This window comes from Ochlerotatus camptorhynchus, unplaced genomic scaffold (assembly GCF_037179485.1).
Source record: "Ochlerotatus camptorhynchus isolate MF236.1 unplaced genomic scaffold, CSIRO-AGI_Acam_v1.1 ptg000539l, whole genome shotgun sequence".
Taxonomy (NCBI): Eukaryota; Metazoa; Arthropoda; class Insecta; order Diptera; family Culicidae; genus Ochlerotatus; species Ochlerotatus camptorhynchus.
This window is the reverse complement of record NW_027041022.1, coordinates 1,390,282-1,403,934: the sequence shown is the minus strand read 5'-3', so window position 1 is coordinate 1,403,934 and position 13,653 is coordinate 1,390,282. Positions and strand designations below refer to the sequence as shown.

The following is a 13,653-nucleotide window of genomic DNA, read 5'->3' as shown; positions in this document are numbered from 1 at the left end:
TGGCCAATAGTTGCTCTGAAACACAATGTATCCACATGCCATAATTGAGCTCTCAAGTACGTTGGTTATCCCCTGACGATAATAGGTTAAGGTATTGCCGAAGCCTACTTTTCCCCAATATGATTTTTAAACATGTTTGTTTGAAAGATGAAACATTTTAAACGAAAGTTTATCAAAAATGCTATTTTTTTCTTAAATAGACACAGTGGACACTTTAAAATTGACTAAAATCGTAGAACATAATCTATTAGTACAAATTTTGAACTTTTTTCGACAAACTTATGTATCGAAAAATATTAAATACATCATTTTTAAAAGCTAGATATGAATGGCCGAAATTGTCGAATTCCAGGACAATTGCCCCGAGCGAACAATTGTGTGAAGTTCAAACTTATCAATAACTTGTTTATTTTTTCGCTATTTCGACTGTAACTGCTCAATTGTATTTTTGTTTTTGAACATAATTCATCATGGATTCCTCCTTTTCACTTTATTAGAAACGGCGATGGTAGGCTTCATTATTGATTGCAATATACTGTATCGGGACTTGATATTGACACATACAAAAATACTTTCAACGATGCGCTCTAGCAATCCCTTTTATCGAGAGAACTATTTTAAATGGTTTATTTTAATCAAAATAACGGCGCCGATGGTGTAGTGGTAAGCGTGATTACCTCTCACTCCAGCAGGCTTGGGTTCAATCCCAGTCGGCGCCGCCGGGATGTTCGGAGGCATAACATCTCTGATCACGCCTTCCTTCGGATGGGAAGTAAAGCCGTTGGTCCCCGGTTCATGAGTTGATGGGTCGATAGGTAGGGTCCAGGCGTGGGAGCTGCCTTCCTGGCACGTCGGTAGCATTGGTGCTCAGCACGGAAAACAAGATCGACGGAAAAAACAAACCAAAGGAAATTTTTTTTTTTTTAATCAAAATGCTTTTCATTGTTACCACAATCGTCCACATATAGGGGAAACCGTTCTATTATTGCGGTACGTTAAAAGCGTTAGGAGCCTATTGTTGTGTATGGAGACCCCCATACACAACAATAGGCTTCTAACGCTTCTTACGTACCGCAATATTAGGACTATTTACCCTAGGTATACTTATCCTTTATCGACGGTACTAGCATTGTATCTTCAACCTAGTTCCATAAATAGCTCAGTCACCGGCCTCTGATAGCATTATAATTCGCATTTTAAGACGACTCGACTCGACGATGTGCCTAAGCCTTTAACGTCTATTTACCGTTCTCCTCAATCTCGTGCCGTTTGTTCATCACCAACGCAGCATCTTATCACTTATACGAGCATCAAAACAAAACAACAACGCTTGGTCGTGCCCACGAACACCAGTTTTTTTTTTTCTCAGTCCCCTTACTGCCCACAAGGAATCTCAGTTCGCGAAGAAATCGATTGAGTGCAAAAAGCAGTCAGTACACCAAGATCTGTCGACGCGTAACGACGAATAAATCTCGCCATGGCACTAGTTCAGCTATTTTGGCTAGTTGCTCTTGCTTTGCTGGCCGGTTATCTTTGGATCAAAAAGAGATACAATTTTTGGAAGGATTGCGGAGTGGAGTATATCGAACCGGAGTTCCCGTACGGGAATTTTAAGACGCTCGGAAAGGTGGAGCACATTGCGCCAATTACGCAGCGCCACTACGACTACTTCAAGCAGAAAGGCGTCCCATATGGAGGTGTTTTCATGCTGACTTCCCCGCTGCTGTATATTTTAGACACGAAACTGATCAAGACGCTGCTGGTGAAGGATTTCAACTCTTTCCCTAATCGGGGAGTGTATTTCAACGAGAAGGATGACCCTCTTTCGGCGCACATGTTCGCCATCGAAGGAAACAAGTGGAAAACGCTAAGGAACAAGCTATCTCCGACGTTTACGAGCGGCAGAATCAAGATGACCTTCCCGTTGGTGGTGGGGGTGTGTCAGCAGTTTTGCGATCACTTGGAGGAGGTCGTGCAGCGATCGAATGAGGTGGAAATGCATGATCTGCTTTCCAGGTATACGATTGATGTGATTGGAACGTGTGCTTTCGGGATCGATTGCAATAGCTTCCGAGATCCGGATAATGAATTCAGGAAGTATGGCAAGATTGCATTCGATAAGCTGCCTCACTCGCCGTTGGTGGTGTACCTAATGAAGGCTTTCCGAAGCTACGCAAATGCATTGGGAATGAAGCAACTTCATGAGGACGTTTCCTCGTTCTTCTTGAAGGTTACAAAGGATACGATTGAATATCGCGAAAAGAATAATGTTATTAGGAGTGACTTTATGGACTTGTTGTTGAAGTTGAAGAATACGGGTAGATTGGAAGAATCCGGTGAAGAAATCGGAAAGATTTCGTTCGAAGAAATTGCAGCTCAGGCGTTTATATTCTTCACTGCCGGTTACGACACTTCCTCCACCGCAATGACCTATACCCTGTACGAGCTGGCACTCAATCAGGAGGCCCAGGAAAAAGCTCGCAAGTGCGTGCTCGAGATCTTTGCTGCGAACAATGGCGCTCTTACGTACGAAGCCGCCGCCAATATGGGTTATCTCGATCAGTGTATTAACGGTGTATATTAGTATCACGAAGTTCAACTCACTGTCTTATCGCGCATCATTTTTCATTTGCAGAAACGCTACGCAAACATCCTCCGGTGGCCATCTTGGAGCGGAACGCCGATAAGGACTACCGTCTGCCGGATAGCAATGTGGTTATCAAAAAAGGTCGCAAGATTATGATCCCCACCTTCGCGATTCATCATGATGCCGAGCATTTCCCCGATCCAGAGGCATACGACCCAGATCGGTTTTCACCGGAACAGGTGGTTAAACGGGATCCATATTGTTATTTGCCGTTCGGGGAGGGGCCCAGGATTTGCATCGGAATGCGATTCGGAACGATTCAGGCCCGCGTTGGGTTAGCCAGTCTGTTGAGGAGGTTCCGGTTTAGCGTGTGCGACAAAACGCAGATTCCGGTCAAGTATTCGAGGACGAACTTCATCCTTGGACCGGCCAACGGAGTGTGGTTGAAGGCAGAGATGTTGTGAAATAGGATTTTGATAATTGAAGCATGAAATGAGTAAGGTATGGGGTGGATTCAAATTAGATTGCTTATAAGTAATTGTAACCTTATTGTTTTAATTAAATAACAATGAAAACCCAAGTAACATTCTCGTTTTATCAAGGTTTTAAAGGGGGCAATTCAATAATAATGTAAGTATTGAGGGGGAAATCAAACATTTTTCCAAGGCTATTTTTCACACAGATGTTCTATAACACGCAAAAAAAAACTACAGACAAATAACATAACAGTGTGCATCATGATTGATTTTAAGTTTCTAAAACGAACAACATTTAATTCATAGATCAAACTCTCCTAAACAATTTCTATCACGTTCAGTATGTTCATAATACAAACAAAAAGGGATCTTATGTTTGGCGTCTACTGACGGTTTACTATGCCTTTTGACAATCCATGCAAATAACGCTCCTTTCCTATTTCATTTCATCAAGCACCTGGTTTAGAAATAGAGGGAGGCATTATTATATACTCAATATTTCTTCAAGTTTTGGAGTCTAAATTTTAGCATTTTGAATTCGGGAGTCTCAAATATTACAAAAAATAAAAGTTCAATATTTTTAATTCGTCCTATGTTCCCTTTGATGCATCTCACAATTATCTCTGAATTACTGTCAAAATTTTGAAGATAATATTCTAAGAAATCTATATACACTCCCGATCATAAGTTTAAGGACACCCCTAAAAAAACATGACAAATTTGTTATGTTCATACCTATGTCATGTTACGTCCAATTTTCGTTCTCTTTAGATCTTTTGAAAGGTATTGAATGGAACTTTCCTCGTAGGCAAATTGTTCAATATAATTTTCAAATTTTGTGTGCTTAAAGTTCACCCAAAGTTACAATATTTTTCAAAATTTACTCTGAAGAATCGTGACTGATTTTCTCAGAATTGGGTTGACCATGGGCCAAATTTGCGTGACATAATTAATGGACCCCCTTTTGCTACACCATTCATACCATTCAAATAAGCTTTGGGGATCGAAAATTGAACAAAACATATTTGTATGGTTTTTTTGGGGGTGTCCTTAAACTTATGATCGGTAGTGTATATATAAATAAATTTCTGTCTGTCTGTCTGTCGGTCTGTCTGACCCTTATAGACTCGGAGACTACTGAACCGATCAGCGTGAAAATGTGTATGCAGGGGTTTTTGGGGCAGGGAAAGATTCTTATGATGGTTTGAGACCCCAACCCCCCTCTTTAAGGGTCGGGGGGCTCCCATACAAATGAAACAGAAATTTCTGCATAGCTCGAGAACTAATCAAGCAAATGGAACCAAATTTGGCATGTGGAGGTCATACAATATATGATGCTTTTTTTTAATTGGCGCATAAACACAAGCTAATATTGAATCCCGAGCAAGGCCGGGCACACTCAGCTAGTATTATATAAAATACTTCAGTGATTTAGGATTTCTCTCCAGAAAACTCTTGAAATTCTTTCAATAGTGCTCTCGGAATCATTAATAATCGTTGCAAGAATTCGCTTAAATTTGGCTAGACGATTCTTTATAATATTCACAACGCAGCAAAAAATTATTTTGATATCACATGAAAGTGGATGCACTACATTCGTGTCAAAAATATGGTGTAATATTACCTGCCAAAAAGGACAAAATGATCATTAATACATTGCATGAACTGACAACGCTGCTTTTACTGCATTTGTTTATTGATTTGGCTATAAAAATTACATGAGATTTTCGACATCATTAAAGTGCAGCCTCTTGAATGTAATATTAAAATTATTTTTTTGTTGTTGTGTAGGAGTACTGGCGAGCAAGGGAAGGGCAGTTTAAGGTTTAAATTCAACTACTCCAGGAACTTTCATCCGACTTCAACAGATTTTTTGTTGACAAATTTCTCCGATTTCTGCTGACTTTTTGCAGGAGTTTCTTCTAAGTACTTGGAAGTTTTTTTGTGATTTCCATCGGATGTTTTTTTTTACTATCTCCGGAAGATTCTTCCAACTTATTCTGGTAGTTAATTTCTAAGTTCCCCTAAAAGAATCTTATGGCCACTCCTGGAAATTAATTCTAGTGTTCTTGGACTGTTTACCTGAACTTACTTTCATCTTTCCGTATAGGCTTGTTTCAGTTTTTTAGGATGTTTTTTTTTACGACTTCCACCAGAAGAGTCCTGCAACTTCTCCTGGAAGTAAGTGTCCGGTTTTTCTAGACTTTATCTGGAATTTTCTGCTGACTGACATAAGCCAATTCTAAAGATTTATCTTGAAAGCTCATTTCGACCCCACCAGAGGTTCTGCTAACATTCCACGGAAATGTCTGCTGACTTCTTCTGAAAGTTTCTCTAAACTTTTTCTGAAAGTTTCTTCCGACTTGCCCCGGAAATTTCTGCCGTCTTGGATGTCCCGAGACTGTCAGCTTCCTCTGGTAGTTTCTTCTAACTTTATCCGGAACATTTTTCTGACTGCCCTTTAATGATCTTACCAACTTCTCCAAAAAGGTTCCATCAGCATCCATTCGAAGCTTCTTTTATTTTGTTGATAGTTCTTCGCCAAGTTTATTTCCCGGGAATGATAAATCTATATAGAACTGGAATTAGGGCGTAACAGCCTTTGTAAACAATAATTTCTCGAAATTCAAGGCACGCCTACTCAAACCAACACATCTATTCGGTACACAGCAAAAAAAATGATATCACATCAAAGTGGATGCACTTCAATCATGTCAAAAGTATGGTTTAATATTAATTGCCGAAAAGGACAAAATTACCATTAATACAATGCATAAACTGACATTTCGCTGCTTTTATTGCATTTGTTAATTTTTGTGGCCATAAAAATTACATGAGATTTTCGACATGATTGAAATTTCAATATTACATCCTCTTAGATGTAATATTAAAATTTATTTTTTGCTGTGTAGGAGAAGTCTTCCTCTACTAGATGGTGATGTCGATTTGCCAGGGAGAGCCATGACTTCCGAGAAATCATCGGGAGGAGTCATTGTGTACAAAAGCTGTTTCGCTCTAAATCCAGCTCTGTCTAGATATGTAGAATTTTCCCGGAAAAATTTATATTTAGCATACTTTTTTTAACTGCTTCCTCTCTAAATTGAAATAGCTTCTATAAAATTTGGTGAAATTAGTGAAAATTGATTCCCAGAATTTTACTCGTACTTCAATACAAGGTTGCAAATACTCATTTCAGCTAAAATAATTTTTTTTTTCAGCATAATAAAACCAAAAGATGGTATGATGACATGTTTTACTTGTAGAAGAGGTTTTTTTTTTCCTCTGTTCGGGACATAACACCACTGCGACCAGTAATTTGATCTATTGTAGTATAATCCCGTGTCCTTAGTTTAGTGCATGTCGTATTACTCCATCACTATTGAGAAATGATGAAGTATTCGGTTTTGATACAGTTGTCATTCTTGCCTTCATCGCAAGGAATCGATTCTAACTGAAAGGTTCCGCTATTTATACCCTTCGGAGTTGGAACACCCTCCAAAGGCGCGCCCCTTTGTCAGTCAAAATTGGATTCCTTAACAACAAAAACAAGCTATGACACCGATAATGACCATGCATCAGAACCCTAGTCTTAACCACTTCAAACTAGGGAACAACGATTAGAAGATTAGGAATCACATAGATGAAGACTAACTAACTCATTTTTCCCTTGTTTCAAGATCATCCTCGGTCCAGGCAACCCGAGGACTTATCACTATCAACAAGGCATAAAAAGTAACAAGGACTAAGATGTGTTCCTTTGATTACTGAAAAATCCTGTTCCCCTAGTTTGAAGAAGTTAGGACTAGGAATCGGTGGTAGATCTTACATCCCGTAACGTACCACGAAAAGGTGATCTACCCACGTTACGGGGCAGTAGAAGAGGTTACGCAGTATGCGTTTGAAACATAAAACCTGTAAATTTTGCTTTCTATGAGTCACAATCAGCGATTTGCTGATCGCTGGGTGAGTGAGTGAGTTTGTGAAAAATCGTTGATTGTGACTCTCATGAAGTGAAATAAACACATTCTTTGCAACCTGTTCTTGTATCTTACCTATTCAAAATATGATCATAGCATCTAATTATTTCATAATTAAAAAAAAAAACATTGTTTTAGCTGAAATGAGTATTTGAAACCTTGCTTCAATAAACTAGACATAAACCATGGCTGCATCACTGGATAGGAGTAATACTACATCTCATAGAAAACCTTTTCGTCAGAATCCCCTTGTAAATTTCTTAGGAACTCTCTTCAGCATTCTTTCAGCATTCTTCCTCAGGTTGCTTGAGATTCTCCTCAAAACTTCCTAGGAAAGCCCTCCGAGCTTCATTTACATTCTCCTCAAAATTTTCTACGAATGCTCCCAACAGTTCTTAGATATTCTCTTTAGAATTCCATTACATTGTTTTTCATGATTCCTTTAAGCTATCCTCAGATTAAGGCTTCTATTGATTTACAAACATCAGTATGAGTCGCATATGTTTTAAGAAGTCCTTTCGGATTTGCCTCATAATTCCTTTAAATGCTTTCTCAACATTCTGTTGGTAGATTCCATAAAATTAGGCAATCAAAACTATCTTGAAATTCCTATGAAGACACCCAGTATTGCCTAGTATAATTACCCAACACATGCCGAAGGTAACTTCACAAGTATCAATTTTGGTTTTATCATGGTTTTGAAGAGGTTTTTAAGGCTTAGGATCGACCAGTGCTGTCATGGTAAATTGAGAGCTGCTAACTGACTGATTTTTCACCTCAAATCCTAGCGCCCATAATTGTTATAAAAGTATTTATAACTGCATGCACACATAATTCAGTTCTCTCTTACTGACACTGCACAATGGTTGCAAAGCCGTATTTAGGAAGACAAACATATTTGCGCCCAAACCATCACTTTTAGGTATATGGTACCTTTGGAAAAGTTTCTCCATATTATTTGGCCAATCTTTGCATATAAGTGGAATTAGAGTGGTTTATGAAATTGGTGAATTTAAAATTCAAACTTTTTTTTATTATTTGAGATAGACCAACTTAGGTTAAAAGTTGTAGAATAATCAATTCGAAAAAACTTTGTTCAAGACACCAAATTTCTATATCCTATGGTTCATGAGTCATGATTTGTTTAAACAAGCTGGTTAGGGTGGCTCCTAAAAACTCAGTTTTCGTTGAATATCTTTTCATAAGTTCATTTCTCGTAAAATCGTTATTGCAGAAACTTTCAAAACTTTTGTCGACGCATATTTTTGCTATATTTTTTTATTAGAAATTTAAAGGTGATTTTCTTCGAATAATTAGCTCTTTTCAATTGTCAATCAATGTCTCTAAATGGAGCAAACTGATTTTCTTTCTTTTAATTCCATTTAAAAGATTGTTTTTATATTAGTTTTCAGTGAAAAGACTGCGAGAGCAGCTTAAAACACTAAATTTATTTTAAATAAAAATCATGTTTTTTAGCAAAAATTAGCCATAACTTTTCAAATAATAGAAATAACAACTTAGTTGATTGAGCAAAAATATGCTCTATAAATAGTTCTAAAAGTGAATGGAGTATTTTTTTTTACGAAAAATGAACGAAAAATCTTTAAAAGCCGATTTTATAGTGGCCACCAGGTTGTTTAAACAAAAATCATAACTCATGAACCATAAGAGATAGAAATATGGTGTCTTGAACAAAAACATGCGTCGTTTAAAGTTTTAAAAGTTTCTAGAACAAGGTCGATTTTTTTATATAAGTGATATTAGGGTGATCCAACAAATGGGTTAATGGAAAATCAAACTTTTTTATTATTTGGAATGGACCAATTAAGTGCTATAAAACGTTATAGAACAATCAATTTGAAGCAATTTGGCTGAAGACATAAAATTTCTATCTCTTATGGTTCATGACTTATTATTTATTTAAACAAGCAGGTTAGGGTGGCCCCTATATTTTTTTTCTTTGAATATCTTTTCATACGATCATTTCTCGTAAACACTTTGTTGTAGATACTTTTAGAACTTTTAATGACGCATATTTTTGCTGAAAAAGTCGTTAGACAAAATAACAATTAAAATTTTATAAGGAAAGGCTACAATTAAGATCCCTTAATTTTATTTGAAGTTCTTGGAGCTGTCTTGAAGTTTACGTAGATCTCTAAACTGCTAACTTCTCTGAACTTTTCAGTGTTTCTTAAAACTCCCTCACTTTTTTATGTCCATGTAAATATCTAGATATTCCTTGATTTAGTTGGAAGCGCTTGTAATTTTTCTGTAGTTTTTGAAAGGTTGATGCTCACGGAACGTGCTTGAAAATCACGAAATTACCCTAAACATCACTAAACCTCCCTGAAGTATCCTCAATTTTACTAATCTACATGATCTTTTCTGAGCTTCTCGTCATTTTTCTTGAATTATCGAAGCATTCGGCACACTAAGATTTTATTTTCGTTTTCGAAATCAGAACAGCTGAACGTTCGGTAAAACTTTGAAATTCATTTTAAAGGCTATTAAATTTGAAAAAAAAAATCTAAATGGCGCCGGTGGTGTAGTGGTAAGCGTGATTACCTCTCACCCCAGCAGGCCTGGGTTCAATCCCAGTCGGCGCCGCCGGGATGTTCTGAGGCATAACATCTCTGATCACGCCTTCCTTCGGATGGGAAGTAAAGCCGTTGGTCCCCGGTTCATGAGTTGATGGGTGGATAGGTAGGGTCCAGGTGTGGGAGCTGCCTTCCTGGCACGTCGGTAGCATTGGTGCTCAGCACGGAAAACAAGATCGACGGAAAAAACAAACCAAACGAAAAAAAAAATTGAAAATAATTTCAAAACGTGTCAAACCTTGTGTAAATGATCAAATCTTGTCATTTTAGTGGAGCTTTAGTTTCAAAGTAGCTGAAAAGCATTTGAATTGAATTGCATAAATTTTAGCAAACAGTTCATGAAGTAGTCAAAAAAACATATTTGCAATTTCTCTGAAGTTATTAGAACAGCTTTGAGGTTCTCTGATTTACTCTTTTTTTTCGATTTCTTCTTAGAGTTATCTGTGAAATTCCAGAATGTTTTTCAAAATTTGTCTAAACTTCTGAACTTCCTGAAAAGCTGGGAGCTTCTCAAAATGTTTTATTTTATTTTCTTGAATTAATGGAACTGCAATGATCTTACCTGAAGTACCCGCAACACTTGAAACTAGTGGCGCTGGTGGTGTAGTGGTAAGCGTGATTGCCTGTCACTCCAAAGGGCCTGGGTACAATCCGAGTTGGTACCAGCAAGATTTTCTGAGACATAAAATCTCTGAGCACACCGGGATATAAAGCCGTTGGCCCCGGTCTATGAGTTTATGAGTCGATATGTAGGGTCCCAGGTGTGAGAGCTGGCTCCCTGACGTCAGTAGCATTGGTACTCTGTACGAAAAAAAAGATCGACGGAAAACAAACCAAGACAAAAAAAAAAACACTTGAAACTACCATGAAGTTTACGAAACATAACTTTAAATGATCATTCGAACCATCATTGAACTTCTGTGGAGTTTCAGAAGTTATAAAAAAATAACTGGAGTTCCATGGATTTTCCTAAAGATCCCAGAGCTTTAGTTAGTTTCCCATAATTTTTCTGAAATCAAAACGATTTAATAAATGTAATTTTACGATTTTCTGTGGAGTTCTCGGTTTTTTTTTCAAATTTTATGAAAAAACTTTTAATTTATCAACACTAATTCTGTAGGCTTCAAACTACTCCGAAAGTCCTGGTGTTCTCAAAGCTTCCCTGAAGTTATTGGGACTGCTCTAAAGTTCTCTTTACTTTTCTAATGTTCTCTAGGCTGAATATATTCTTTGAAAGTTTCCTGACAATAATTGAACTAGCTTAAAGTTATTTGATCTACGCTGAAGTTACCGAAATGTTCCTGAAGTTTGAGAAACTCGTGGAACATTTTTTTGAAATCTCTAATTTTTCGTAAATTTCCACATAAACAAAAGCTTAGTAAGCCTGATTTTAGCTGCACAAGGCCGATTTGCAACTAAAATTGTTTGCTCGGTTCCAAGAACATCCCTGGAGATTTTAGTGCTTCCCTACTAGTTCTTCTTTATTTTCTGATAACCCCACATTTCCTGAAATTATAGGAATATTTCCAATTTTTTTGAAAATTGCCATAAACTGCTTGATAGTTTTTTTTTTTTTAATTTTCTTGATTAATGCTGTGAAGTTCCTTGATCTTGCTTAAATTTCTTGGAACTTTCCTTAGGATAGAGAATCTACCTAAAATCTCTAAACTTCTTTGGAGTTCATTGAATTTCCCTGAAGATCTCGGAAATTGTGGAAGGTTATTTTTTTCTAATATTAATAAGACTGCCTTGATGTCCTTTGATTTTCCCATAAAATGTTCTTGCATTTTTCTGGTGGTCATGAACCTTCCCTTGGATTTCGATATTTTCGAGAAGCTCTCGGAACTTTCCTAAGGTTTCCGGAAATTCTTGAGTTCATTAGAACTACTTTGAAAGTTCCGTAATTCCATTGATGTTAAATGAACTGCCCAGAGGTGTTCTGATCTCTCTGCTGTTCTTCGAGGTTTCCTGAAGGTCTCTTTATTCTCCTGAAGTGCTTCTTCGAAACACTGAGATGAATGGAAAGTGCAGGAAAATGTCTCAACATCCTTGAAGGTCGCCGGACTTTCATGAAGTTCCTGAAATATTTCTAAAATTTTCAGAGATTCTCTGTAGTTTTCTGAACATCCCTGAAATTTTTGAACCTTAAGGTTTTCAATCTTTTCCTTAAATTCTCGGAATATCCCTTAACTATAGGATATAAAACTATAATTATAGAATGCTAGGGGTACGTATTTTGATGGGTATAGAATTAAGGTTCTACTTCCACTTTCATTTTAAAATTTGGCCGGCCCAATTCTTAGAAAATCAGACTTGAACATTCAGTTTCAATTTTGGTAAATGCTGCAACTTTAGGAGTTTTAGTGTACTTAAATTGTTAAATATATTAAACCAGTTACTTACGAACTAAACTTCAGTCAATACCATTCAAATGACGTATGAAGATCGAAAGTCAGCAGTGGCTGAGATATGAGCAAAAAAATTACATGTTTTTTAAAGGGTGACCCCAAACTTATACTCGAGAGATAACTGGCTCCGAACAAACTGAAAATTCATCAAAGCTCTGTAAAAGAGTTGAAAACCTTTAACCAGGGTACCAGGTAACTTGTGTATAGAATTAGTTTGTTTCCAAATGCTTGGAGTTTCAAGATATTTTATTTTTTTCAACTAAGGTTGCACTTTTGCCCCTTATTTTAAAATTTTGTGTTGCATTATTTATCTAATGATTGAGTTCATTCAATCATTGATATTTCAGAAATCGTTTTCAATTTCATCCCTGGATTATAAGCATCAAACAATTACATATATGTCCCGTAACGTGGGTGGATCACCTTTTCGTGGTACGTAACGGGATGTAAGATCTACCTCCGATTCCTAGTCCTGACTACTTCCAACTAGGGGAAACGGATTTTTAAGTAATCAAAGGAACACATCTTAGTCCTTGTTACTTTTTATGCCTTGTTGATAGTGACAAGATTCGGCCTTGTCCACCGAGGATGATTTTGAAACAAGTAAAAATGAGTTAGTTAGTCTTCATCTATGTGATTCCTAATCTTATATTCGTTGTTCCCTAGGTTTAAGTGGCTAAGACTAGGGTTCAGATGCATGGTCATTATCGGATCATTCCTTAAAGTTGTTGTAAGGAATCCAATTTTGACTCCAAAGGCGCAGCGTGCTCTTACTCTTCGAAGGATTTAAATAGCAGGATCTTTCAATTAGAATGAGAGACGAACCAGCCCAAGGCTGAAAGTCTCTTTAAGAAAGAAAGAAAAAGAAAAAAAAAAATCAATTAGAATCGAATCGATGAGTGTTCACTCGGCTGTCGACAAAACCAAGCCACTCTTGATGTGTGCCACGCGATCGTCTGTTTTGTCGGCAGCAACCATTGTGTGGTCCTCCTCATTGTTCTTCATCGGCAGTTCTTTCGGTCGATGCGTCGTCGACTTTGGAAAGCAACCGTCTCGTGATGAGTGTGAGAGTGCTGACCACGTTTTGTGTTCATTGCTGCAATGGAAGCGCTCTAACCCTCGTTGGCGCTACTGCCATACAATATGGAACCACTGGAAGCGGCTCCAGTTCTGATGGAGGAGGCTTTTTGGATAGCGGAAGATAAAGTGTTTATTGTGTTGTACCTTTAGACTATAGTTTTAAGATGTATTGTATAGTGACCAAGAATCCTTGGCTCTGTAAAGTTAATTCGTTTGAGCCTTATCAAATAAATTAATAAACAACAATTAGAATCGATTCCTTGCGATGAAGGGATGAATGACAACTGTATCAAAACCAAATACTTCATCATTTCTCAATACTGATGGAGTAATACCACATGCACTAAACTAAGGACACGGGATATACTACAAACGATCGAATTACTGGTCGCAGTGGTGTTCATAACGCTTAAATTTATTCCAGTACATTCCATACATTATTTTGCAAATAAAACTAGAACCGATTTTCCCCGTGTCACTAGCAATTGCTTTCCCATTTGGTTGCATTATAACTAGATGCCATCTGCC

General features: G+C 37.3%; 1 protein-coding gene across 1 annotated transcript; it reads left to right on the top strand.

Moving 5' to 3' along the window:
* Positions 1-1,452: 1,452 nt before the first annotated feature.
* On the top strand, positions 1,453-3,087 carry LOC135713137 (cytochrome P450 6a8-like). Its single transcript, XM_065236252.1, has 2 exons — positions 1,453-2,573; positions 2,636-3,087. Exons 1-2 carry the CDS (start codon positions 1,478-1,480, stop codon positions 3,049-3,051), a joined length of 1,512 nt encoding a protein of 503 aa, XP_065092324.1. The 5' UTR covers positions 1,453-1,477; the 3' UTR covers positions 3,052-3,087.
* Positions 3,088-13,653: the final 10,566 nt, after the last annotated feature.

Excerpts from the sequence above, each read along its gene's own strand:
- LOC135713137 (XM_065236252.1), top strand. The coding sequence starts at position 1,478 with ATGGCACTAGTTCAGCTATTTTGGCTAGTTGCTCTTGCTTTGCTGGCC. Across the intron at positions 2,574-2,635 it reads TCTCGATCAGTGTATTAACG|AAACGCTACGCAAACATCCT; the intron begins GTGTATATTAGT and ends TTTCATTTGCAG.